General features: G+C 41.7%; 3 protein-coding genes across 6 annotated transcripts in view; 1 reads left to right on the top strand and 2 right to left on the bottom strand.

The window, feature by feature from the left end:
* Positions 1–12500, bottom strand: part of LOC308112890 (glutamate receptor-interacting protein 2-like) — a gene marked incomplete at its 3' end in the record, with an annotated part of 31058 nt that extends 18558 nt beyond the window's left edge. The window contains exons 1-9 of the mRNA XM_080468700.1: positions 11994–12500; positions 9258–9338; positions 8441–8576; positions 6812–6957; positions 5728–5811; positions 5578–5653; positions 4756–4901; positions 2922–3069; positions 2661–2830 (exon numbers count right to left, since the gene is read on the bottom strand). Of these exons, the coding sequence (XP_080324826.1) occupies positions 2661–2830; positions 2922–3069; positions 4756–4901; positions 5578–5653; positions 5728–5811; positions 6812–6957; positions 8441–8576; positions 9258–9338; positions 11994–12033 (1027 nt within the window). The 5' untranslated portion in view covers positions 12034–12500. The remainder of the gene's footprint in view (positions 1–2660; positions 2831–2921; positions 3070–4755; positions 4902–5577; positions 5654–5727; positions 5812–6811; positions 6958–8440; positions 8577–9257; positions 9339–11993) is intronic.
* A 4567-nt stretch (positions 12501–17067) lies between these two features.
* rpl32 (ribosomal protein L32) lies at positions 17068–20222 on the bottom strand. The gene is made up of 4 exons (XM_080469394.1): positions 20174–20222; positions 19532–19632; positions 19262–19443; positions 17068–17232 (listed from the first exon to the last, which is right to left on the bottom strand). Exons 2-4 carry the CDS (start codon positions 19625–19627, stop codon positions 17103–17105), a joined length of 408 nt encoding a protein of 135 aa, XP_080325520.1. The 5' UTR covers positions 19628–19632; positions 20174–20222; the 3' UTR covers positions 17068–17102.
* A 31-nt stretch (positions 20223–20253) lies between these two features.
* On the top strand, positions 20254–26626 carry ssuh2rs1 (ssu-2 homolog, related sequence 1). 4 transcript variants are annotated; one of them, XM_080469392.1, is made up of 14 exons: positions 20258–20438; positions 20711–20741; positions 20854–20918; positions 21479–21583; positions 23219–23294; positions 23482–23611; positions 24146–24206; positions 24473–24594; positions 24682–24744; positions 24831–24913; positions 25020–25112; positions 25503–25608; positions 26008–26115; positions 26195–26626. In XM_080469392.1, the coding sequence occupies exons 2-14, from the start codon at positions 20719–20721 to the stop codon at positions 26333–26335; spliced, it is 1176 nt and encodes a 391-aa protein (XP_080325518.1). In that variant the 5' UTR covers positions 20258–20438; positions 20711–20718; the 3' UTR covers positions 26336–26626. The 4 variants fall into 4 exon arrangements, with proteins under 4 accessions (XP_080325516.1, XP_080325518.1, XP_080325517.1 ...); XM_080469391.1 differs by having other exon boundaries at positions 20258–20569; XM_080469393.1 differs by lacking the exon at positions 20258–20438 and adding an exon at positions 20543–20569 and having other exon boundaries at positions 20854–21221.
* The last annotated feature ends 61 nt before the right edge of the window (positions 26627–26687 follow it).

Here is a 26687-nt window from a genome sequence, read left to right as displayed (position 1 = left end):
CCACTGTATGACACACACCTCAATAATTAACTTTCCTCCACACATTCATGCAGCTAAATTTGTCACTGAACGTTACATGTGACAGTAATCCGTGCTGCTTCATTTGCGTCTAATCTCCGACGACTCGTGCGCATGGTTGGAGGATTTGCTTTAAACATTGGTGACTACAGTAACGGCTGGGATGTTTGCCATCCTGGAGGAGCCTGGTTAATTCCAGCTGTATGTAGTCTGAATATTTTAGGGAAAACCTCTGGCCCTTTTCAGAAACCAGTTTCTATCTGACTAAATCAAACCTGTAAAGCTCTGCCTCTGCCAGCTTATGTTAAGCTCACCTTGGGGAATCTCTCCAAGAAATGGCGCATTCAATCTACATGGATGGAAAAAAAAAATATTAACTCCTAATCTCTTGGTGGCCATATCAGTCTTATTAAATCCCCAAAGCAGATTAGACAAATTGCATCTTATAATCATGTCTTATCCTGGGGGTAAAAGCTGTGAAAATATCGTCTTATCATAACGCCACAACACCTTGTTCAAGAGCTGATTTATTATTGAATTGAGCCGAGCCTGTGACTTCTTAAAGATGCAATACTATTTTAAACTGAGAGACATTTTGGTGTGGCTTCATTTAGATGTTATTTTATTTTGTTTATTTGTTTGTTTAGCAGCACTCAAACATGAATAATCTAGGAGTGTTAAATAAACTGAATAAATATGTGTCTAAATTAAACCTCGTCAGTAGCTGCATTTTGTTGGAAATGGTTGCCAAAACATACTACCTCAAGTCCAGAAATCTGCAACCACACGGATCATTCTTCTGATTGTGAAATACAACTACATGGTGATAATATAAACATGATTTAATTTGTGAAGAGAGCTGATGGAAAAGAGGTGGAGGTCTGCACTGGAGAGAAGAGTGATGAAGGTCAGTAGAGACCAAATAGAATTCATGTGTGTGTGACAAGCTGGTAGACAGGTGAAGGTACAAAGCGGTTCAAGTAGCTGGGATCAACCATCAACAAGAATGGACAGGTGACAAAAGAGGTGAAGAAGAAAGTACAGGCAGGATGGAGACGAGTGTCAGGGCTGATGTGAGAGAGAAGCTTCACAAGACGGTACTGAGACCTGCCATCATGTTTAGTTTGGAGACAGTGACACCGTGTAAAAGACAGGAAGCTGAACTGGAGGTGGCAGAGAGGAAGGTGCTGAGACAGGAGGACGTGGACATTGAAGGAGGACATGGAGGTAGTTGGTGTAACAGTAGAGGAGGCAGAGGAGAGGGAGAGATGGAGGCAGATGATCCAGTGTGGTGACCCCTGAAGGAAGTGGTGGTGTTTGTGTCACGTGTAGCCAAGGATCCAATAAGGAGTGTGTCTAAGTAAACCCACTAGGAATAAAGCTGAAGATTTTTACAGTTGATTTGGACTCTGTGATGTCGATGCCACAGCAGCCTTCTCCTCAATGAAGCTGGTGTCAAATTACAAGCTGAATGTTGGTAGGCATGTTAAGCATGACCGCAGCTAACCTGGGCTTCATGAGGTGAACTTAGAAGCCGCATACGATGCCGGTGTGAACATAATATGTCTGTGAATCATGACAAGCTTGTCTTGTGTAGTTGTAGAATAGACAAGTCTTTTATCGTCACTATTACTACAGTGTGTCAGTGGTTCTGAATGCTTCAAAAGATTGACCTTAAGTTAGAAGTGTTAAAATAAATCCGTACATAAAAATGCAGTGATATATGAAAGACCAGAATATGCTAAATCAGGGAGTAAAAGACATTTCAGAGCTGAATCCATTCATCTATTCGGTGAGCTGACGGAGAATGATCTGGAGCTTTGTCATGTTGGTGACTCCACTCATGCCTTCATGCTAAGACCCCCTGCAGCTGCTGACCCAGAAATAAGTTCACAGAACATGGCAAGAAAAATGATCTGTGTATGTGTGTGTGTTGCCACAGCTCCTTTTGCACACTCCTAGCCCCTTAGGCATACCAACAGACACACTGCTCGGAGGGAGGCAGCCAGGCTCTTTCCTGCTGCAGGAGAAATAGTTAAAGCAGTTCAGTCACAACACACATGGTGAGGAAACCTTGGTCCAGCAGCAGTCTGACTGATGTAGATTCACACTCATTTACCTCTGAATATTCAAGCTCTGTTTTGATGTTATCATAAGTCTGACTGTAGGTAAAGTTAGGCCTGTAACCACAATACCTCGGATACAGATTTGTATACTATTAAAAAAATCTTTCCAGTTAATTTGTGTGACAACTATCTGTTTTGATCCCACTTCCTGTTTTATTTTGGTCTCATGCTTCACCTGTTTTCTCACTCAGCTCAACTGCATGTAATGACTGATCAGCCTCTACTTGTCTCTGTACATACAGTAGACAGCTGACACCAGCTCCGGACATCCTTGAGTCCAATAAAGCAGAGTAGAAGACGAATGGATGTAGAATGGGATGTTTTCAGATAAATTATGGTTATTAGTGTAATACTGCCAAATTACAAATAAGAGTAACTATAATTCTTTACTATTGCATGTTGATTATTGCAGGTGGAAACCTCAGTCTAGTACATGTCCTGTGCCCATGAATCAACAAAATATTTCTTGGTTAGATCACGGTGGCTAATCACACCCTGCCTGCAGGACCTATGTACCTGTGTCCTGTGGTCGGATGGGAAGTCTGCTCTGACTAGCCGGAAGAATCTCTAGTTTAACGACGTCCGAGCTGTTGGCGAGTAGCTGTGTGGCCTCCATCAGGGAGCAGTGCTCTGTGTTGGTTCCATCTATGGACAGGATGATGTCCCCCACATGCAACGCTCCACACCTGACAGAGAACAACAGAGATGGACTCAGTCATCAGGGTTTCCAGCAGGACATTGTCAGTGAAGTGGCAATGTAAATAAAAATAGCTTCACCTTTCCACAACACTGGCTGGCTTTATTTTGTCGATAATGATAACTTGTTTGCTTCTGTATATTGTTGTGGTGAGGCTGATTCCCAGGCTGGCTGACGGACCCCTCACTATCTCCACCAGCAGAGGGCCTGAGGCTTGCTGCACCGCCTCTGAAACAGATAACACACACAGATACTATGCAGGTCAACAAGGTTACTGGATGGATATGGAGCCTGGAACCAAGTAATGCCTTCTGCAATCTCAACACACAGTGAAAATAATAGCCCCAAAACAGGAACAGATGAGTGCACTGATATTAGATTTGCAATACTTCAGCTCTCAGCTGCTGTGCAATAAAATTGAATACATGTAATAAAATGAATTACAAAACTGCTGAAAATTAGTTAGATTATATTCTAAAAGTGCTATTCACTACATATGAATTCCATCCGCTTGGCTAGCAAAATGAATAAAACTGTTAACACCTCGCACATAGAGTGCTCATGCAGATGTCTAATCGACTACGTTGGTTTAGGCTCCATGTCATTAATCTTTTATCTGACTGGTGTGTGTGTGTAAGTTACAATCTATAGGCCCAGATGATGCTAAGTGACTGTGACTCTTTTCTGTTGATGAATTGCCTCATATTGGTTATTGATAAATGGACTGTGCACATATGTATGTGAATAGTATGTCACATACAAGAAATCCACTTTGACCACCAAAAAGGTGAACAGTCCTGCTCAAACTGAATCATATTTCTGCACACACCGTAAACCCCATAGAAATGTGACATAAAGAGACACAATTCATTGTCAGCTGTGACATTTTAACATGTTGACTAAAGTAATGACAGGGAGAGGAGTCTCGTTGGATACAGTGATGTGGAAGAAAGAAAATATCTTGGGCGAGTGGTAATCTTTGTGGGACAAATAAAGTGTTGAAGTGCCCAGAATAAATTATATGACAATTTCAGGATTTACAAGATCCTGTTTTTCTTTCCCACATTTCAGTTCCAAATCATTTTTTTTCTGCTCTGATGGCTCAGTGTGAAGGCTGCAGGTCTGGATCCTAAAACCCCACAGAGACATATAATGTGTGTCAACTGTCCTTAGTGTCCTGCCCCAGTTTGCCCAGACCAGTGCAAAGTATGCAATCATACAAATTAGTCACCATGACCAATGGCGGTTATAATTAGGCTTTTAGTCATGTAGTGAGCTTGTGTGCTTCAGGCCACATTCTGCTACTTTTTGAAGTAGTGGTGAGAGTATGTTGGACTGAAACTAGATGAGATTCTGTCACAATCATGATAAATCCAACAAAACCAATATGACAGATTTATAAAAATGCATTAGCCAAAATAGCCACACAAGATCCCAGTCGAAGAGAGATTTTGATCTCAATAGGACTTCTTGTAAGATAAAGGTTTCCCTCTAAGTCCCTTTTAAATATTTATTTGTGAATCGTATTATATAACTATTATCATTACATAAAATATCTATATAAATGTGGTTCTGGATCCAAACAAGGGGGATTTAGATGTTGATGTCTTGTGCTCATGTCCAGCCATGTTTTATTGGGGTCAACCAATAGGAAAAAAAGTTGAGCTAAGATAAAAAATATTTTTTTTTAACTGTTCCATTGTTTAAGAGAAGAGAGACCCACACATTCAAATTAAGCTCAGATTATTACTCCTCTGCGGTTAGAAATGTGCTCTCGGGCACATGTGACTCTCCTGGTGGCGTCTCTACTCACTCACTCACATCTCCACGGCCAAACGGCCACATTATTTACCCTCAGAGCAATTCTGCCCTACCATGCCGTCACATATTCCCTGTGTATGTGTGTGTGCTCACCCATGACAGAGACGTCATACTCGATCAGGAACAGAGCTTCCTGGCCGCTCTGCATCAGCATGGTCAAAGCGTCGGCGTGCCTCTCTCTGTTCAGAGGCATCCCGTCAATGCTCAATACTCGGTCTCCGGCCTTCAAAGTGCCCTCTCTGGTGAAAAGACAAGACAAAGCACAAAAATAATTAAATATACTGTATATATTTGAAAATGCTACATAGGAGACCAAAACAAAGATGCTCATGCGGGCTCTTAAGCACCAGTCTCAGTAAGTGATTAAACTGTTCCACATGAGTGTTTCCTCCCAGGTGAGATGAAGGAGAAACAAAGATAAACGGCCGTAAAGTCTTTGATGGTGAGTTATGTTGCTCCAGTGTTTTGATGCTCTAAATTTTCACGGGGAAAAGTGCAATGTTGCATTAGCCTCGGGATGAGCGCAGTCCTCTCTGCTTTGAAGATAACATACCGCAAATGTGTCACGGCCACAGTTTGTTGCCGTGGTCTGAGCTTGTACTAATGATACTGAAAAGGTCACGTGCACATTAAGACATTGGTGCTTTTGTATCATTTGACGTAAACTGCTATTAAAATAGTCCACAGGGACAAGAGACAATGTTTCAAGAGCAAACAATATAGCAATTAGTACAACACATCCATTAAGCTATACATCCAAGTACACACAAAACGCATGCATGCACACATACAATGACTTCAATAGGCTCATTCATGCATGCTCCAGACATATATAAATACATACGGGACTCATAAATAACTGCATTTGTATAGACGTACACAAACAAACGCTCTCTCTCTGGTTCAAATCCTCACCTGTCGGCGGGACCTCCAGGCCTGACGTGAGTGACCACCAGAGGACGAGACCTGCGCCAGTCTTCATGGAAACCGCCTGGGAAACAAACAGGGACAAATCAGAGAAGAACTATCCACTTCTGTGAGAGTTCACAAAACACAAACACCTACCTCGCATGACAAACCCAAAACTGTTTCCCTCCTTGTGTAGACACACTTCTATGGTTTTGGTTAAGACTCCCGAAGGGGTTTGGACTGAGAGCAAAGATAAAATACATCGTCACAAAGGCATTTATCGAACCAGATAAAAGAAAATACAAGTAACATCCATTGAACAAGTGGCTTCACAAGTGCAGCACATTGAAGCCAACACCTCCATCAACACCGCTCCATATGCATGGATTGGGTGATTTGCAGATTGAAATACAAACAGGTTATAACTCTTACTTCAGCAGACTGGTTTTTAGCGGGGAGCAGCTGTACGCCACAGATGTTTGTAAAAGGAAATCATTTCAAAAACAATGTGGATATTTCTAACAGAAGCACTGGTGTGATGGTTAAAATGTGCCAAAAGAATTAGTTTAAAAATGCAATAAATGACCTGAATTGATATGTCCAGGTCTGAATCCACAGTTGTTTTTCCATCATCTGGTTCAGTGGTTCCCAACCTTTATTTCATGGACCACCCCTAAATTGCTTTCTACAATGTTTGTCAACAGAATCATGACATTACAGTGAAGCCTCTCATGAAGACAGAAAACGGGGCCTGTCACAATGAAAATATGGGTAGTTTCCTATTTGGGCTCCAGATTCTCAAAAGTGTCATAATATGAGTTTCTTTCACATGTGTAAGTCTCACTTTAGAGGAGTCAAACACTCCAGTGATCTCGAGCGCTCACTCAAAGGGGATTGGGAACCACTGATCCACAACCTGAACGCTTCACTTTTCTTTATAGAAATGGACATTTTTCATGTATATTTACTTTATATTCTTAAAAAATTCAATCGGCTTCATTTGTTTGACATGTTCATAGGTCAATGCCAATGCCAATGCCAAGGTTTGAGCTTCCACAACATTTCTTCCAAATGACCAAAAAGTTTTTGGCTCATGTGTTTCATTTTCTTTTTAACAGATATTGCTTTCCCTAAGTTTCCGACCTTTTTCCTTAACCGGCCTTTCTCCATCTGGTAGTAGTGTGACTCATGAATATGCATGCATGATATGCATAATGTTCCTCTTGAAGGCTTCACATACCAAATGGAGGCAGCTCGTACTCCACCTCCAGCATCACCCGCTCCCCGATGTTTTTCAGCAGGCTGATAATCTCATCGTGCCGGAGCTTCGACAGATTGATGCCATTCACTGACTTGATGTAGTCTCCTACGTTCAGCTGATCGCTCCTGTGGAGAAATGTGGACGGAACATCAAGATCAACAGAGAGGATAACACAGGCAGCTTTCCCCCGCTGAAAGCACAAATAACTCCAGATTCACAGCATGTTCGTTACCAAAAGCTCTCGACCATCCAGTCAATCCTGCATGGTTTCACTTCTTGCTGATACTGTAGTCATGATAATATGATTTTCTGGTTTTAACACCTCACAACTGCAAACATGTGTAATGTGACGGAGAGCTGTGGCTCGCAGCAATGCATACACGGAGAATTATCGACCTACTGCCACCTCTGCATCTTTATGGCCACTTTCAGCTCATTGTTTTGGTTTTATGTCTCAAACCAGCTTTTTCTTTCACTGCTCCAGGCTACCTGTAATTAGCAATTTGATCTGAAGATGAAAATGAGATGAAGCCATCGGATGTGAATTACTGTTCTGGGCGTTTTCTACTGCATTGTCTGTCTGTGTGGATATGAAAAGTATTTTGTAAACATTTACATAAGCAGGCATAGTTCGATGTTTGAATTTCTTTTAAGGCCATAAAGGTTTTAAGCTCCCCTGCTCTGTGTAGACTAACAAAGCCACCTGTGTAGAGACGAGACTGGATTCTGGAGCGGGATGCCTGAAAATCGCTCCTCTCCACAGACGATAGTGCATGTTTTCTCACTAATGACATTCTGAGTCAACACACTGGTCACTGGAGAGCTAATTAATTAAATAGATGTTCTGCCCTGTTTGCCCTTCTCACCTTTGGGCTACTGCCAGTCAGCAGTGACAGCAGACAGAGTGACGTCTCGACAGAAGAACTGAATGGTCCGTCATTGTGGTCCAGTCGCATCGTACTATGTCATGGCCAGTCTCTCTCCTGTCTGTCGCTGCCTCTCCACCCACTAAATTAGCTTCCACCACACAAGCATGAACTCAGCCGAGGAAAGACAAGCTGCTTGGAAGAATTAACACAGTGGCTGTCTTTAAACCTCCTTGGACTTGACAAGTGACGGCATATTTGGCCAAGACATTTTCTGAGGGGCTGTGTCATTCTTGCAAAACCCCCAGTGTGTGTGTGTGTGTGTGTGTGTGTGTGTGTGTGTGTGTGTGTGTGTGTGTGTGTGTGTGTGTGTGTTCAATCACATGCTGCTTAATCATCATGAGTCTCACACTATGTTTCCTTTTCATGCAGTTGATGTTGGAGAAAATGAGTTTCATCTTAATTAAACACTCTCAGAACATGAGAAAGCTGAGCCATGATGAGTGATTATTAGTACACTACGAAATAGGCATGAAGTGATAATGAAATATATCTACGCTACACGACGAGGGTTTACCACAGTTTGACATCATTCTGATCCAAGTCAATGCCTACACTTCCACAGTTCAGGCTGGCCGGTGTAACTTTACAACACATGCACGTTTGTAGGGGCAGAATAACAGGTCCTGACAGCTCAGGGTGGTTGCCACGTTTCAAGCGCATCACAGAGCAGAGATCTCACCTGGCAGCTAGCCCACCTGGCCGTAGGTTTGACACTCTGGGCTTGCCATCTTTATCAGACCCTCCGGAGATGGTGAGACCAAGGTTGCTGCCTTCCCTTTTCATCAGGTCCACCGTGGTCACCCCTCTGTACTCTTCTGCTGACAGATACAGATGCAGGCACAGATCCACAGTCAGCATTAGCATCTGCTTGACAGAATCGCCCCGTCTCGGAGGCAGTGAAATACTTTTCCCCCGGACGTTCCACGTTACTTTCTCACCCTCCCACCTTCTCCTGGCTTCTATGAATCACGCAGTCTGAGCAAATCTTTGTGACAGGTTCCCAAGGAGGACAAGCGGAATCAGATTTATTGCTATCACACTAAATACTGGTGGCAGGACAGGAAAACGGCATTAAGACAGACAAATTGGAAATTATGTTGGCGTAGACAGAGCATGAACTAAAATCCTACAAGTGGAGAAAAGAGCGTTGGCATTAATTGATGGGCGTGTGTTCATAAAATGTTGTCAGAGGACTCATTCTGTCTCATGGTCCACATTTTGCTGTGCTGGTGAATCATCCACGTGAAGTTTGCTAAATAGGGTTTAGTGCCAATGACAGATATGCCACGCAAGCATTTTTTTCACCTTATCCAAGCATTCAAAAGAATAAAACGTCAAGCAAAAACACTGGAGACACATGGGGAGACATGCACATAAATCTCAGTCATAGGTGGCAGGATTCTTCTTGTCGAGGACTGTGGTGAGTTGAACAAGTTTCATGAAACAGACAACGGACGAATCAAGACGATATGAAGTCAGGTTTGACTGTATTGTACCTGAAAGGCTGCGCCTCCGGGACGAATGTGATTGGTCAGTTGCCCTGGACTCTTGGCTCCCCTTTGAGTACGGTCCTTCATCTGAGGAGACAGCAGAGAGGTAGGATATGTAAGGCACCGCTGCAGCAGAAGGCTGAATGAACACGAACGTTTCTTACACCCCATGACAGCAGCCCACACTCTTAACTCTTCACCCGAGGTGACGAGGGAGCTCTGGGAGGAAAATGGCGCAAAGCCAATGGCGACATGCGTCAGGCATTAACAGCAGCAGAGTGATCAGCGTGAGTTCACGACCCTGAAAGGGCGCTTGACTTATGTGTTGTCAAAAGAAGATTTGTTGTCACAAAGAAGGTGTGAAATTATTTATTTCTTTTTACATTTGAAACATAACTTAAGCGCGAGCTCCATGTGTGAAGGAACAGCACGTGGTTAATGGAGAGGAAATCATTTTTATGTTATTAACAGGCAGATTCTACATTCATACAAAATACTGGGAAGTGTTCAGAGAGAGAAACAGAAAGAGAGCGAGAGAGCACAGACTACAAAGAGAGAGGGAGAGATATGTTTAAGGTTTTTCACCCACAAGCAGGACCCATTTCTGACACAGTCTTCAGATTAGTAGAGCCGCTGCCCATCTGAACCTGAATGCAGCTTTGCAGTCATGTCAGCAGTCAGAGAGATGAGGAAACTGAGTGGGCACTTCTTTAATCCTGTCCACTGTGGATTACCTTTTCAGCTGTCCGGCACAATGATTGAACATAATGTTAGAAGTCAGAAGAAGAGCTGTGCCAGGTCTTCTTTTTGGGGGCTTGTTCCCGCTTTTCATCAAACTGAAGTCCTCACAAGCACAGAGTCTTCAGTGACCGCTTTAATAGTTCGTGGTAGAAACACTGGTTTTAAAACCTATTCTTCAAGTAGTCGTTGTTCAATAACTGAATGAGGCTTTTAAACTGTTCAAGACGTGTCTGCACAACAAAAATGAACGAAGGCCGGATGCTTCTGGTGGTGCTTTACCTAAAACCTCTTGTTGGGTTGGTCAGTTGATTGGACAGGCAGACCTCCTATGATAAAGATGAAGTTTCGTGAATTCACTTAATTCACTTTTTTTTTTAGATTTAAGTTTGTACCACATTGATTTCACAGTATTGGAGGGACACGGCTTACAGCAACGGCTAATTTTAAATTTCCATGTTTTTAACCAGTGCCTTTTTGCTCAATCTAAACAAATGCTTCGAATTGTTTTTTAAGCTGCACTCCACTGAATGCATTACACATTTGTACGTTGTGAATCCCCCCAAACCTTGAATAACAACTAAGCAGAAGTAAAACAACGAGTAATAAATGGAAATTGAATTTTTTTTACGTTTTTTTTACAAGAGGAGCTACTGTGGTTTGAAAACATATCAGCTTGACATAAAAAGTGCAATTTCAATTATTCTGCTGTGTCTTTCTCTGTTCTATGTTCTGATTTGAGAAGACTGAAGTAGAGGAAATAAATGCTTGGAGGGCATCCAGCCCACTGCTCCATCCAGGCCCACATCGAGTCTCCACATCTGTTCATCTGAGGATGAGGCCTTTGGACAGCTGAGAGGCATAGACCTTTTGTCATACCTTCACTGACCTGAAACCTTTGGGCAGCCGTGAGATACAAGGAGTAAAAAAGAAAATTCTTCCTCCATGTGCACACGGCTGCATGACTCAGACCTTCGGGAGGAGCGCACATTCCTCCATTGTGCACTGGCATGTTTGGGTGATGTACAGAACACACACATGCATAATATGGTATTTTACACTAATTTACCCACGTCCCTGCACAAATACTGTGTCCAGTAGCTGTGAGGCAGACACACACACACAGAAACACACGCGCATACACAAAGTGGGTGACACATCACACGCACATTAGTCTAAGCAAAAGCCTCGTAACCACGCGGACTCCTCGGGGGTCTGACAGTCCAGCAGCTGTCATTGCAGTCAAAAGGCAACATTGGCTCTGGGTTACACAGACCCACGCTGCACGTGACTGAACACTACTGTACCACCAAGTCTCTGCCAGCCAGCCTCCTCCAGCTTAAAATAACCATCACTCACCCTGGGCAGGACTTAAGATCAGGATTAATGTGATTGTTCACAGTCCAAACAATGAAACACTATCACATTTCTGTGAAAATATAATCTCCGCTCTGTCATATTTGTGGAAGATTGTCAGTTATCGGCTCAGTGTTGCGGTATGCTCATCTAAAGGGTCGTGAGAATAAAACTGAAAGTCCTCTTCTCTGCATACATATGCGGTGAGTTAATTAACTTGTGGTTTAAATCAGGGCAGTGCATGCCATCCCTCTCACATCCAATCAGAATGTAGGTTAAATACGAGGGCGGTGCGGGAAATGACAATGAAATCATAATGCTATTTTCAGATGCAAAACTTTATTTATAAACGGAGCCCTTCCAGTCCCAGTTTAAGTTGCCATGTCTGCCCTAAATACACTTGGCAGAAGGCTGGTGCTCGAGTCCACTGACATTTAAATTGCTTGCAATTCATCACTGCTATAATTCATGTCATACAATTCTTCTGCTTTCAAATTCAATTGCATTCAGGCAAAACGCATGCGAGAACTGACAGCTCAGTTGCGTCTCACAACACATGAAAGAGAAAAGCAGCTCTTTGCTGGTGATGAGTGACCTCCTGCAGCTTCAGCTCCTCTGACTGCAAAGATCAGAATGGGGCGCTCTTACCAATGCTGTTCTTGGTGTCTCTTCTCAGACCACACAGCATGGCGCCAGTTTAGTCACTGCCAGGAAGTAACCGTGCTGATGTGCAGTAGCAGGCAGAGAGCAGAGGGTCCGCCTGAGTAGATGACCCCAGGGACCAGGTCTGCACTGCCCAGATGAAATCACAAAAACATCTCTGTTTGCTCTGAAGCCGGCATTTCCTTCAAGATTGGAAGACCCGGAGATGTTGGGAGCTCCAAAGAGTAAAGTCGGATCCTCAGATGGTCTTTCGTGCCTCTTCTGTTTGAACTTATCAGATGATTCTTCTCAGTCCTCACAGATGCTGTCCTCTAAGCTCTGTACTATAAATCCCAAAGCAGAGGGTGATACAGTTTCTCTCCTTTTCTTGCCATCTTGCTGTGGTCCCCGATTTCAGAAGATCTTACTAATCGTGCGTCCCTTTTCTAGAGGATTTATCATGTCCTGTTCATACACTCATGAGCTCACACATAACCAGTCCCTCTCTCCTACAGAGCTGAGCTGGAGTGAGTTTGCTCTCCCCCTCTCTCTCTCTCTCTCTCTCTCTCTCTCTCTCTCTCTCTCTCTCTCGCTCTCTCTCTCTCTCTCTCTCTCTCTCTCTGCCAGAGGGGTTCAATGAGGCAGGCACACATACACATACACATGAGAGTCACTTCCTCCCCCCTGCACGCACTAACACACGCACACACACACACACACACACACACACACACACACACACACACACACACACACACACACACACACACACACACACACACACACACACACACACACACACACACACAGTCTTTCTCCATCTCCCGCCCACACATACTCTGAGATTAAACGTGACAAAACTGCACACTCCCCTCACTCTTGGCACAATTATCACCACCTGCACATTCATTGTCAGTCTGAGCCCTGAGCGGTGTCACACTCTCCTCAAATAGAGCTTGCACTCATTTATAGAGCTTGTGTTTGTACAAAGCCCATATCATTTGGTTTTCTCTCTCAAAAAGAAACAAACACACACATGCAAGCACACCATGAAAAATGCAATCTGTAAAATCCCTTGTAAATACAAAATTATTGCACAGTTGACACATTCATGATGTGATTGTGTGCAATAATCTACTGATATCCTAGATTATGCTCTGAAAAATCCAGCACATTTCTTTCAAGATCTCACATTCCCCCTCTGGTGGGTTAAAGGACCATTTGCTAATCGTTCCTTCCACCCAAACACAGAAGGCCTGTCTGCACCTGTCCGGCCATTTGTCAGGACACCAGACTCAGAGTCTGCCACATCCTGACACCTACCGACAGCAAGGCCCTTCAACTCTCGTTCTTGCTTTTACTGCACCCACATTTTTGCCATCAGAGTTCATTTGAAAAGCCAAGAGCTCAAACCTTGACAGCAAAACAAACCTCGCCACAACCAAATTACAGCACACCTCAGGAAGTCTGAGCAATGACACCCTGTAGTCCACATCTGCCTGTTGTAAGGACTTGTAAAAATGATTACAATCATTTCCATGTTTTCACCTGCTGCTGCATGGAGCCCAATTAGTCAGCTGTTCCAGTGGACACAATACTCTTCGGTGCACATAATTTCCTCAGGGACTTTTGTCCTTAAAACCCCATTTTCAATGTGAGCGAGCGTAGTCTTTCAGAGCGAGACTAATTAATTTCCAACAGAATACAGAGGATCGGGCTATAGAGCACTGTGTTACAAAAACCTCAGTGCAGCAACGTTTTACTCAAATAAATATAGAGGCTGGAAATTAGCCTGAGTCATTCAACATCAATTATGATGTCTTGATAGGGTTAAACTAACTAATTATTGTTTAGTTTGGTATGATGAACAAGTAAGAGAAGAACATGCAACATCATTTTAAAAATCCCACACAAAGAAAGATTTATGCTTATATTCAATATTAAACAATGATTATCATAACTATAATATTCTTCATAGTGAAGTAATGATGGTTACATTGCAGACCGGTGAGACTGGACCAGGAGCTCTTCATTGATCACACTGCCACCTCGTGGAGATCAACTCCAGTTGCAAGTCAGGGGAACAAAATTGAACCGTACAAGCCTGTTGTCAATCTGGAAAACGAGACTTGAAATAAAATGAATGGTTTGAAAACGTGCAAAACACCTAAATGCATTTTTATTCAACAGACCAAACAACAATTTAGACTAAAAATAACTATACATGACATTTTATGTTTTCTTGTTTTATCATAATTTTTACCACAAGAATGTTCAAGTCTTCGTGTAGTTTACTGTCATAACCTCCTTTAATTCACAAGGATCATTGAACACTAATCCCGCACAGAAGAGATGACTTGATTGTAATACTGTATATTAAAATTAACGTCCATATTTATAGAAAGGTGAATGACAGTTCAACGTTGCATCGGTTGACTAAGTTTCTGCACAAGCAAACACATTTTCCCCAGAAAACACAAGGTATTATAAACAAAATCATTACTTTCATCATTAAGCAACGTGTGAAAGCAAGGCCAGCACACGGGAAGCTAAAATAGTTCAGGTGATTCAATAAAACCAGTAAATAATGCCTGAGAAAGTGTTGGTGTTGCTGTAGTGTGGCTCCTACCTGTTGTATTCAGAGGTCCTTCTTTGAACCAGCTGCCATCATGAATAGTTTTTTATCTATTAGCTATCTGCTTTCCTCTTTTATCCAGAATAAAGACGTGGTGGTGACAATAAAACACTAATCTGAACACGTATTGTGTTGGAGTGCCGCAGAGCTGCTGTCTCTCACAGGGTGAGATACTGTTGACGGCACCTCTACCATTCCCTCAAGCTGTTTACTCCAGAGAAGAGCAGCTCTAGTCAGGGTTTGAGTTAAGACGCATAAACTAACCCGTCACAGTAACAAATTAAGAGTGGTTATTTTGAAATCTGTTACATCATGATAGATCATGTCTCTCGCAGGCCGCTCCTGACCGTTACTATTTCACCAAGCTGCTGTTTGCTCAATAACCCTGAGCTCATTTGGTCCGACTGTCAGCTACACAAAAGACGCCATCCTTCATCCACAGTCGCCAACAAGTAACCAGCTTCCGTTGCCAAATAAAATCATTCCAGTTTGCTCCATGTGCTGAGTTAGTTTGTAAGCTGCATCCAGTATTTGAAACATGACACCGCCCACTCAAGGTCAAGATTTAACCTGATGCAACAAGGACAACTCAGCAACTTGCTCCTCGCTAATGTTCGACACATATTTACCATACATTTAGTTTGAGAAATAATCAAGTTGACCTGCTGGACACAAACAATTACAATTTGTTTGATCTTTTTTATAAGTTGAGATGTTAAAAACAAACGGATGATTGCATGAAATTAAATGTGCAGAGGTGTCAAAGTGAAATAAAAATAAATATTGAAGACAAACTCACTAGACCACTACATAGGTTTCCTGTACGTTTTACCTTTGGTTCTCCCTCTGATGATGCCCAGACGACATCTGAGAGAAAAAGAGAACATCCTCCTCTTCGCTCCTGCCGACCGGCTGCCTTTCCTCAGGGAGTCTGTCTGAGGGAAGGCGAAGGAGAGCTGCTTGGGAGCGGGACGCCCTTTCCCAAACACTACTCTTGCTGACATGTTCATTTTCTGACCGGTGAAAAGAAGCAAACAGATCCTGTCCTCTTCCTGACAGTCTCACCATCTCTCAGTGTCAGCCTGCCCTGCTGTTCTCCTCCCTGGAGAACATCCAGTCCTCAGGCGAGTCGTCCGAAGCTTCTCCACAGAAAGGACCAAGTTTTGTTTTGTTTTTTTCTTTCTTTTTTAAAGAGGAGAGATTTGCATCCAAAACTGAGCCTCTATTTCTCCCCAACGTGAGAACTTACCTACACATCCATGCAGCCACAAGCTGACTGGTCAAATAGACGTAGTGCTGTAAGCATCTCTGGCAGTGTCAGTGGTACGGGAGCAGATGGCAGAGGGCTCAGGGCTGTGGAGCACAGCTTGTCTGCCAGGATGCAATGGAAACTTTCTCTGCAGGGAGTCAGCCCTGAACATCTGAAAACTGGATACAATCTGAGCAGGCCAATTCAGGCAATGGCTTTAGAAACACTGACTTTTATTTTCATAATGCAGATTAAGTCATTAAATGAGCAATAATAATCCTTCTGAAGCGGACTCTGCTAAAAGTCGAGATTTCATTCAGTTCATACAAATACACTGGTGATGATTCATACCGCTGACTTCTTGTATAAAACAGCAAAATGCTCACCGGGACTCTGAAACCGGAGGATATTTCAGATCAGGCACCAAAGCTAAGCAAACCTTTAAATTTCCCTTGGATACAGATGAATTCCTCCACAATCAAGTTTTCATTCTCTAGTCTAGATTGTGTGCAAACAAACATCTCAGATTACTTTGGAGCCTCGAATCTGTCTGGATATTATAGACTGAAAACATCCAGAGGGTGTTTCCTCATCTCACCAGTTTAACATTGGTTAAAGCAGTAGAGATGTAGTGATAACCCATTTAAAAATAAAACCCTCATTTACTGATGACGCGGTCATTCAAACCAAGTAAACAGGAGACTGAACTGGGAAAGGGTAAAGAAAACTATGCTATTGATAAATGTGATAGCAGTGTATTTGGCCATTCAAGCTTTGGTTAAAAACCAAAATTGTGATAAAGGTTATTGCAATTTTTTTCTTTTTAAATTCCAACCCTTTATAACAAAGATCACATCTCTGGAGTAGAATTCTATCAGGTTAAGTGACCTAGTGTTTATAATATGGGTCAGCGCTCCTCTTGGGGCTTCTCGCCCCTTTTGTTCAGTCATCTGGAAGGAGGAGCTCGTTTCTTACCCCGGGGCAGAACACAACCAGCAACGTGGCTGACGGCAGAAATGTCACGTGACCACGTTACTACATCCGACTGCCACACTAATATAATATAGCTCATCTGAAACTAGCTGAGTTAACAAGGATTGTCACCACAAGAAAGATCAGTTTCAGGCTCAAAACTTGTTTTACACATTCCGCTGACAAACAATGAAGTGCAAAAAAAATGAACCAAGAGGCAAAGGTTTCTATTTTAAAGTATTTATTCTGAATGAGCAGTTTATTCGTTCTCCTCGCTCCTGAGCCTGGCGTTGGGGTTTGTGATCTTGATGGCCAGCTGAGCAGCCCTCTCCACGATCAGCTTCCTGTTTTTGGACGAGACGTTGTGGGCGATCTCAGCGCAGTGAGTCCTACAGAAGCAGAGAAAACAGCCCTGTTAATGAACACGGTTTAATTATTGAAACTCTACCCACTGAAATATCAGCCTGTCAAGAGAAACCTCTTACAGTTGTATTAATAACAATTTAAATACAACTTAATGCATTTAAAATCCAGACAATTCCACTGTTTGGCCATATATTATTGAATTACACCCCAAACTGGATGATTACAGATGAAGACGCATTGATTGATTACATCTACAAAAATGATGCTTCAGAGAAAAAATTATTCTGATTTCACATTGCCTCTTTGCAGCTAAAGTAATCTAGTGCGAAACTCAAATAAAGACTTTCAGAACATAGTTTAACCATCTTAGGATTCTGTACTTCTTTAAATTAATAAGACCTCTGGAGAGATAACACAGTAATAACAGCTCACATGCTCAATTCAGAAGAGCAGGAAACTATTAAAATCACCATTGTGATGCAGAAGACTGAAGCCTAAGGGGCCGTCCACACGAGAACGATGATTCACACAAACACACCGTTCTTGGCCGATCATCCACACGAGGCGGCGTTCAGGAGCTCGAAAACGTATTTTTTTAAAAACAGGTCCAAGAGTGGAGAAATTGAAAAACCCCGGGTAATATTTTTAACCACAGGATTTCAGTTGTGCATGTTTTTACACGCCGACCTTAAATCTGAGGAATAGATCATTACCTTGCTCCGTAGAAAACTAACGACTCGGTACAAAAAGAAAAAGTGTTTAAGCATGCTGGGTCCCGTTTTTCTAACATCCTCAATGACAAAACTACTGGTTCAATAATAGCCTTTACAAACAGGTTTAACAGGTAGCTTAGGCTTCCTTTTCCCCCCAGGAACAATTTCTGTGTGTGCATGTGTAGTACGAGTTTATAGATGTTTCATGGATGTAATATAAACCCTTAGTAATTACACATGAGAATCCATTAAAAAAATGTTTTTGATCATTTGTCTGAACTTAAAGGTATCAAGTAGATACAGACATTTAGAAATTTGTGTAATACATCAAAAAAATATATTTTCTGTTTTCTTAAGACTAACAACCAGTTTCAGTGTAGCGTTGGTCAACCATCAGGCTGGCAGCTCACCAAACTGACAAACTGCTGGGTTTCATGGTCAATTTGATTGAGACTAAACTCTCATCTCATTGTCTGAGTCAATCTAAAAACTGGGAACCTTCAAAGTCCGTCTACAAGGACAGACTCCAAACGAAACACAGGAAAGAAAAATAGAAAGACGGATCAATCCATAACAAGTAAAGTATCATGATTACACACAAAGTTCACATCTTAATGTCCCACTGAGCACACCAGCAAGATGTCACATATTACAAGATAAAACAAATTAATATTCCAGGTAACAAGAATTTATATCAGGAAACGTTAGACCAATAGTATTGAACTGAGTAGTTCGTGCACGTCACCAACGTCGCAGTATTTTCACATCACACATCTAGAATGAACACAGGTTTCAGTGCCCCTGGTAGTCATTCAACTACATTGAGTCAGTGACATTTGGGAGCACAGTGTACAAAATATTGAATTACCAGAATGGCTATTTAACAGCCGAGTTCCGGTTTTTACAGGGAAGTTCTTAATTACACTGGTGAGTTGATGAGCACCTTTTACTTCTGCTGCTGTTGAACTGAACACTAGCAGTATGTCATATGTCTGAGGCCTTTTGGAGACCAAACCCAGAAACATCTGCCGAAACCTCAACGGTAAGAAGAAGAACTTTTTTCAAAGTGGGCGCTTTATTCAACAAGTTCTACGCTTAAATAATGTTAACCGCAAGGGCCTAACTAGTCAATTTAATCCATTGGATATTTACTATTCAAACGTCAATGTCACATGTAATGGCTGGAACATACGACCAGAGTAACCTCATTGATTTGATGCCAACACATCCAATCGTTATCCATAAACTATTTTAATTCTACTATAACCAGAACTTGAACTCGTAACCGTGAAACAGAGAAAAGCGGCGAGTTGATCTGAGCGTTTGTGTGTCCACTCACTTGTTGCTCATCATCAGGACCTCGAGCTCCTTGACATTGTGCACCAGGAACTTCTTGAAGCCGGTTGGCAGCATGAACTTGGTTTTCTTGTTGCTACCATAACCGATGTTGGGCATCAGCATCTGACCCTTGAACCTCCTGCGGACCCTGTTGTCAATACCTCTGGGCTTACGCCAGTTTTTCTGTAGGAGGAGACAAGGGTCACAAACAACAGGTCATCTTCTGAATCGGTGGCTCACACCTGGTCAATACTTTGCGTGTCACACTTACCGCAATCTTGACATATCGGTCAGACTGGTGGCGGATGAACTTCTTAGTTCTCTTTTTGACAATCTTGGGCTTCGTTAAGGGTCGGAGGGCTGCCATGATAACTGCAAGCGACAGACAGGGACGTTTCACTGCACCTTATCAGCAGGACAATCAGAAATGCCTACAAAACACTAATGATGCTTGGTTGTTGAGTCGATAATATTGAAAGAGGCGACACTCGTGAACTGAGGCGCGAAAGAAGCATGTTTATTATTATTCAATGAGGAAACATGTGGCTAAACGTTAGCATGATCAGTGTTTAGCTGGCCGGCTAATCGTGCTACTGTAAGCGTCCACATTCACCATTTTGCCTGGTCATAAATATTAATACACACAATCAACACATTAATTTTGCTGCTGGCATTTATTTGATAGAATATTGCAGTCGTGCAGTAGGCCTTCAAGGAAAGCGGCACCATTACACCGAGGCAGGTTAGCTGCAACACTTTAGGCCAAAACGACGCTTTTTATACAGAAAACCGACGGGAAACTGTTCATACTGGCCAGTAGATATAGACCAAAGTTCACTCTTGGAAAACATGTGTCTGGATGGCGATTGAAACACCTAAACTCCACGGATTAACACAGATTGTGTAAACTCACCCGCCGATGTAAATCCAAAAGGGACTCCGGCAATGGCGGAAGGAAAGAAAAGGACTTCCGTGGGCGCCGCAATGGATTATGGGTACTGTAGTGTAGAGCGCGCACAGAAATTGTGGAAAGTTTTCACCGCTTTATCAAATGTAATTTATTATAGCGCTAATATTGTGGCGCTTCTCGTCCACGAAGTTTTCATTTCAGTCTTTATCTTATTTTTCCTCACAAAAACATCTGTGCCTCAAACGACGGGTGTGAACTTCCTGGAGGGGTGAGGGGGGGCTTCCTAACTTCTACAAAATCTCACTGCGTTGTTTTTTTTAATCCATTACCTGTTTGCCCGAGCTCCGGGAGAGAGGAACACGACACATTATAGTGCAGTTAAAATCGTCTTTGGAGGAGGTCAGTGTGTCCGCTGGTTGTAAAGTTGCAGGAAACTGTGTTTAATGGTGATCTAAGGTTAAATGATAAAGTTTAATGATTTCTGACGCGCGTGACCAGCACGTACAACAGTTTTGAGCTGTCTCTATTTTCCTCATTAAGCTGTTGAGATGGACTACCAGTCGTTTGGAAAGTAAGTCATCCCTTGTTTTTTTTCTGTATTTTACCAGATTTGTAACATTGCTCAGGCTGTTTCCCCACGTTCCACTATTTTGGCCTTAACTTACGTTTCCCGTTACTTTCAGCTCCCAAAGAGACACGTACGGGACTGTCAATCCCGGATATGTACCCACTGCGGAGGGGTCAGCTGGTAAAAAATTCCTTTAATACTTCTTTTTTTTTATTTAAATGTCGTTGAGTTGCGTCTTGTATTTGTTTGTATGTATTTGTATTATTTGCTTTATTATAACATACAACCGCACACGTCCGGGGTGCCGGATGACGTCACGCCTCGACTTACAGGTTGTTTGAGGCAAACAGCGTCGCGGTCACTGCAACGTGTAGTCAGCCGCCAGTGTATATACTGGTGTTTCAGGGATTTAACTGCTGCTGGACGTCTGTGGAGTTGCGACACAAAGCGCTCTCATAATGGACATTAACGCTGAGGGACAAGGTAAGTTACTCAGGAAACCTTTTGAGGCTGTCATGTAGAAACTTGTACCATCTTGGAAAGCTCCCAGGAAGTAACCTCAGTTTTAATCACAAGGTTGGGGATGCTCAGTAAGACTCTTTAAAACATACCCTCCTGAATGAAAAGCAAAAAAATGTGTTCTTTGCGAGGTTTTACAAGTGAACGTATGTCACGGGGTTTGTAAGATTCAAAGGTGTACAGCTGTGTATGAATGAACTGGTTCTTCTGGTTTGTTTCAGCAATGCTTGCCCCACCCACAGCTGGGTCCCAAGGCCCCAGTGCTCCTCCAACAAGCATGTTTGACAACATGCCTGGCTATGAAGGAACATTGGCCGGAGGAGGAGGTATAGTATGCTCACTCTGGATGTCCTGTCTGCCAAACTGGCATCCTCTGTATAACCTCAAAAGCAATTCAATTCAGTATCATTTCTGGAGCGCACAGTTATTTCAATACACTTTTACAGAGAAAAAGACCTGAATAAATCAACATGGGCAAGTATAGGAGACGGTGGAAAGGAAAACCTGACAAACTTACCGATTCAATGTGATTAAAACAAAACAAAAAAATTATCAAACGTTTGACATCAATAAAAATGACATTAAATAGTTATTTGTCCCATGCATCACTGTAATAGTACAACATTAGTGAAATGGTATTATGTTAAATCCAGACTTTGCAGAAAGCAATAAATATAAACATCCTAAATATATAGATGACATATAGATGCTATATTTAAGTCAAGACAAGTCACCTTTATTTATACAGCACTTAAAAACAACAATTGAAACCACAACATACAGAGAGACCAAGTTCAGGAGACATATCAGACTAATTGACAAGAGATTTGGCAAAATAGCCTCATTAGTAGTCTCTGTTAAGATTTTATTTTGTGAAAGGTTTATTGTCTGCATATCCAGGGGGGAAATGTTATTGCTTAAATATTATTCAATGTATTATGTTTGCTTCCAGGATATCTTTAAAAGATGTGTGCCATAAGTTCATGTTGAAGTTGTACAAACGGTTTGTGGCTTCCTTTAGTTGCAAAATGAAGGAAGCTGATCTGATTGAAAAAATACCCACTAATGAACAGCGTCTCTTTCACAGCCGTTTACACGTGGCATTAACATGCGTTCTGTGTGATCAGATCACATGTGGTCTGTGTCCCTATCATGCGTTTCGGGCTATTTGCTTGAGTTCGGATTATATTACTACTTCTACAAAGTAATTGGAATCCAGTCAACTGCACTTGGCCATACTGTATCTTTCAAGTGGCTTTGTCAGTTCATGTTCCCTGGCTAACTGATAAACCCGCATTTCAGTGCTAATTTTTTAAATGATTTTAGAAGAAACTAATAGAAATATGAATTTAATTTCAGTGAGTTTATCACCAGCTTGTATTCAGTTCTATGTAGATTGTTATTTCCAGTTAATGTTGTATGTTTTGCCACTCTGTGTACTGCTGCTAGGTCTGAGTAGTTACTCTGCTTTATAATGTGGACGTCACTCTGCTATCATTTGAATAAATTAATCACAGTCAAGCTTCTGCACAGCTTGATGAGCTTGTGATTGTGGTCCCAAAGTTAACTCAACTTGTGACTGAGCAGATCTTCCAATGCAGCCGTTTCTAAACCTCTCGGGTTTTGTAACTTTTGAACCTGCACTTTGTAGAATAAACAATTAGCAAACCTTTATTATCAGCAAAATATTTATGAAAATCACAAATTTTTATGTGTTTCAAGGAATTTTTCTCTAACACTAATGGATAATCCTACATATTCGCAAAATGTTTCAGATGTAAAAAATAATAGTATTCCCCCCACTATTCATGCAAGTAGGTACAATTCAAAGTGATGAAATAATGACATTTTGCCCAGTTTAACTTTCTTCAAAACTACAACCATAATAATAATAATATTGTTTCCCATTAAAATGTTAACAGATGAGGTATAAATTGGTTAAAGGGTAATGTCTGTTTTAGGTGGATTTCTGCCGCCTCCTATGCCTGTTCACCCAGTTCCCCAGCCTGAACCTGCACCCGAACAACCACGCTGGAAGTAAGCTTCAGATCATTTCCTCTCTTTAAACACATTTACCAAAGATACTGCAAGATATATATATTTTTTGCTGATGAGACTCTAGAAAAAAGACCGTTGCATTGCCTCAGCACTATGCTGACTGTCACTTCCTTTCAACGGATGAGTTTGTTGAATTAATCGAGTCACATTCTTCCTCTGCTGCCAGCATCCCATCGATAACTGAGGAAACCGCCCGGGAGGCCTTAACGCTGTACGCCTCCAGTCACTGCTGCTACAGCTCTTCGCCAGCAAAGGATGGTGTGATCACTAACATGGAGGCTTTCAATACATACAGGGTAAGAGGGAGTAGTCATTGTGTGTGGGAGTGCTTGACATTTAGTTGCTGTTATTTGATGCACCGTGCACAAACACTCACACAGATCAGGGGTTTCACACTGTGGTAGAATGAGTTTCCCTCACAGTTTGAACCACAGTTTGACTCATATTGTTCCCACATATAAGATATATTTACCGGTTGTTGGGGTTCATGGGCCAATAAAAGCAGAGCTCTTATCATCCAGGTGAGATTCTTTTATTTGATAATATATGATGTATTCCTAAATTTGACACAAAAAGCATATTTTGTCATTTTAATACATCTCCATCAGACCTATGTGTTTTAATAAATGTTTTTCTGCCCAGTTTTATCATGATTTCTTCCTATAATATGATTACAGAGAAGGCATCTATCTTAATGTTTTCTGCTGCTACACCTTCCTCCCTGGGGAGGACCCACTCTACTCTTTGGAAACCCCTGACTAAATCCTTCACTTTAACATGACAGAGCAAAATATACATTACAGTTTTTGTTGTTTTTTTCGTCCTTTTAGTACCGCCTGGAAACCTTTACTGAATCGAGATCTACAGAATGGAGTCATGAGCCATACACTGGTATGATACTGTTATTCTATACACCCTCTTGGGTGAAAACTATAATATTAATAATAATTCAGCCATCACCCATCATGTTTTTAAGCTAATAAATCTCTAAATATTCTCAGAATTAGGGTACCAGTTTGAAGGTACTACTTTAGCTTTGCAGTAATCTAGTGGTTATTGTCACATTGATTAATTTTATGTTGTTTTGGCAGGATTTTTGCCATGGCTGATCCATTTAATTGAACTCCTGTAATCATTTGCTATTTCAATTGTATCAGGCCAGCCAGTGGACGCGTACGCACAGCCACCTCCAGGCCCGTGGGATATTCCCGCAAAAGCTGCGAATTTCTTTGTGAATGACAAGCAGACGTTAAAAGTTCCCTACACATCATCTGTGAAGGTAACTCATTTAAGACACATTTTGTAGCACAAAACTCCCCTGTAACTTTTTACATCTTTTTAGTGAAGTGAAGCCTTTCATCCACAGAGCTGCCACGGTTGTATGGGAATGGGACGAAAACCTTGCAAAGATTGTGCCGGTGCTGGGAATGTAAGTGTTAGCCACAAACGTCAATGAAAACTATTTTTTTAAGACTTTTTTGGGAGGAATCCACATTTTGTTCTTACAACTGACAGAAAGTTTGTTGGGTGTGTAACGGATCGGGGTACCGTCACGGAGAAGATCGATGCCACCACTGCAGCGGCAGAGGGAGGGAAAAGTATGTATTTACATTGATTTTGTATTGGATTTAAAGCACCAGACCAATTTAAAATCTTATGCCATTTCTAAAAATGACTGAATCACAAAATTCTACTTTGTTACAGTTGCAGCCGTTGTCATGGACAAGGAGCAATGCAGTGTGACATATGCCATGGAAAACAACAGCTCCTGGTGTACATCAACCTGAGTGTGAAATGGTACCATTTCATGAAAAATTTGAATTTAACAATTCCTGAATGAAAAAACACAACAAAAGCACAGATTTTCATAATATGGAACTCATTCACATGTCTGCTTTCTATCTTTTAATTACTGTAAATGATTGTTTTCCAACTCCAGATGGGAAACTACTACCTGCCTTTTTCCCCCCCCAACACCAAAGATAAATGCTTCAAATCAATAAATTGTCCTCTTGCTATTAAAAAGTAAGTCAAACGACCAACTGGTTTGAATCATGTGTGTTCGAACCAGAATTCACCCAAAACAAGGAGGTCAGAAACGAATGAAAACTGGAGTTGAAAAACCCTACTGTGCATACCAGCTGTAAAATGACACTGAATGATGTCTTTAAATGTAAATATTTGCAGGACAAACAATTCTGATGATTATGTTGTGGAGCAGTTGAGTGGACTTCAGGTGGACAACCTCAGCAAAGTGTCTGGCAAGGAGCTTTTCAGAGACTCTCAGTACTTGGTAAACAACTCCTTCTTCAACATTGATGTGCCTGTGATTTCTTTTATAAAAACAACATGATTGCTTAGATTAGTTGAGACCATATTTGCTTTCAATGCTGTATACAAGGAGAACACATCAGTTTTGTTCCACTCGATTCCATGGTTTACACTGAGCTATTTTGCAACTAGAGTTTGTATTTGTTCGGCTCAGGCCATAGTCCAAACATAGATTCACAGGAAGAGAAACTGGCGTTTAACACATCCTATGTGACCCTAATGAAAGATTAAAGCTGCATACATGATGTCTGTGCCAATGCATCACTCAGAATTTAGGAACAATTTGAAATGTTGCTGTGCTGCTTGATCGAAGAAATAAATGAAACTTAAAATTTCACATTTCCATGGCCATTCCTTGTAGGTGTACCCAGTGATGGGCTTTCCAGACCCTGCGGTTGTGCAGGCTGCACAGCGCTTTGTCAGTGAACACCAGGGCAAGTTCTCCCAGACTTCGCGCATTCTGCAACAGGTATTCATATCTTTGATATGACCGTAACTCCATTTATTCTACATACAGTATTGACCAGGATGTCTGTCATTGCTTGCAGCGTCAAACGATCGAGCTGATCCCCGTCACCAGGGTCACCTACTTGTGGAAAGGGAAATCGCATGTGTACTTTGTTTACGGGAATGAGTTCAAAGTGAATGCTGATGACTACCCCGCCACCTGCTGCTGCTCTGTCATGTAAATGAAATGGGTGGATATCCTGTTTTAAGCCATTTATAAATGCTTACTGACACATCATGGATCATAATTATACTATGTCCACTAAAACGATTTGATACTGATTAATAATGTTTTTTGTACTAACCATATGTATTATTACACACTTTCTGCTATGGTAACACAATTTTATTTTTTTTTCTTAACGATGCCTCTTTAACGTTGAGGGATTTGCGCTTTTGCACAAACTTTTGTTAATGTGCACGATTTTATTTGACAAATGTTTGTCAGACCAATAAAAGTATTTCGCAATGTTTTTTGCTTTGTCGTTTCGTCATTAACGGTCGACCGTCGCATGTGTGATGACGTACAGAACG

Source organism: Lipophrys pholis, assembly GCF_963383615.2.
Source record: "Lipophrys pholis genome assembly, chromosome: 8".
Classification (NCBI taxonomy): Eukaryota; Metazoa; Chordata; class Actinopteri; order Blenniiformes; family Blenniidae; genus Lipophrys; species Lipophrys pholis.
This window is presented reverse-complemented; position numbering and strand designations above follow the sequence as displayed.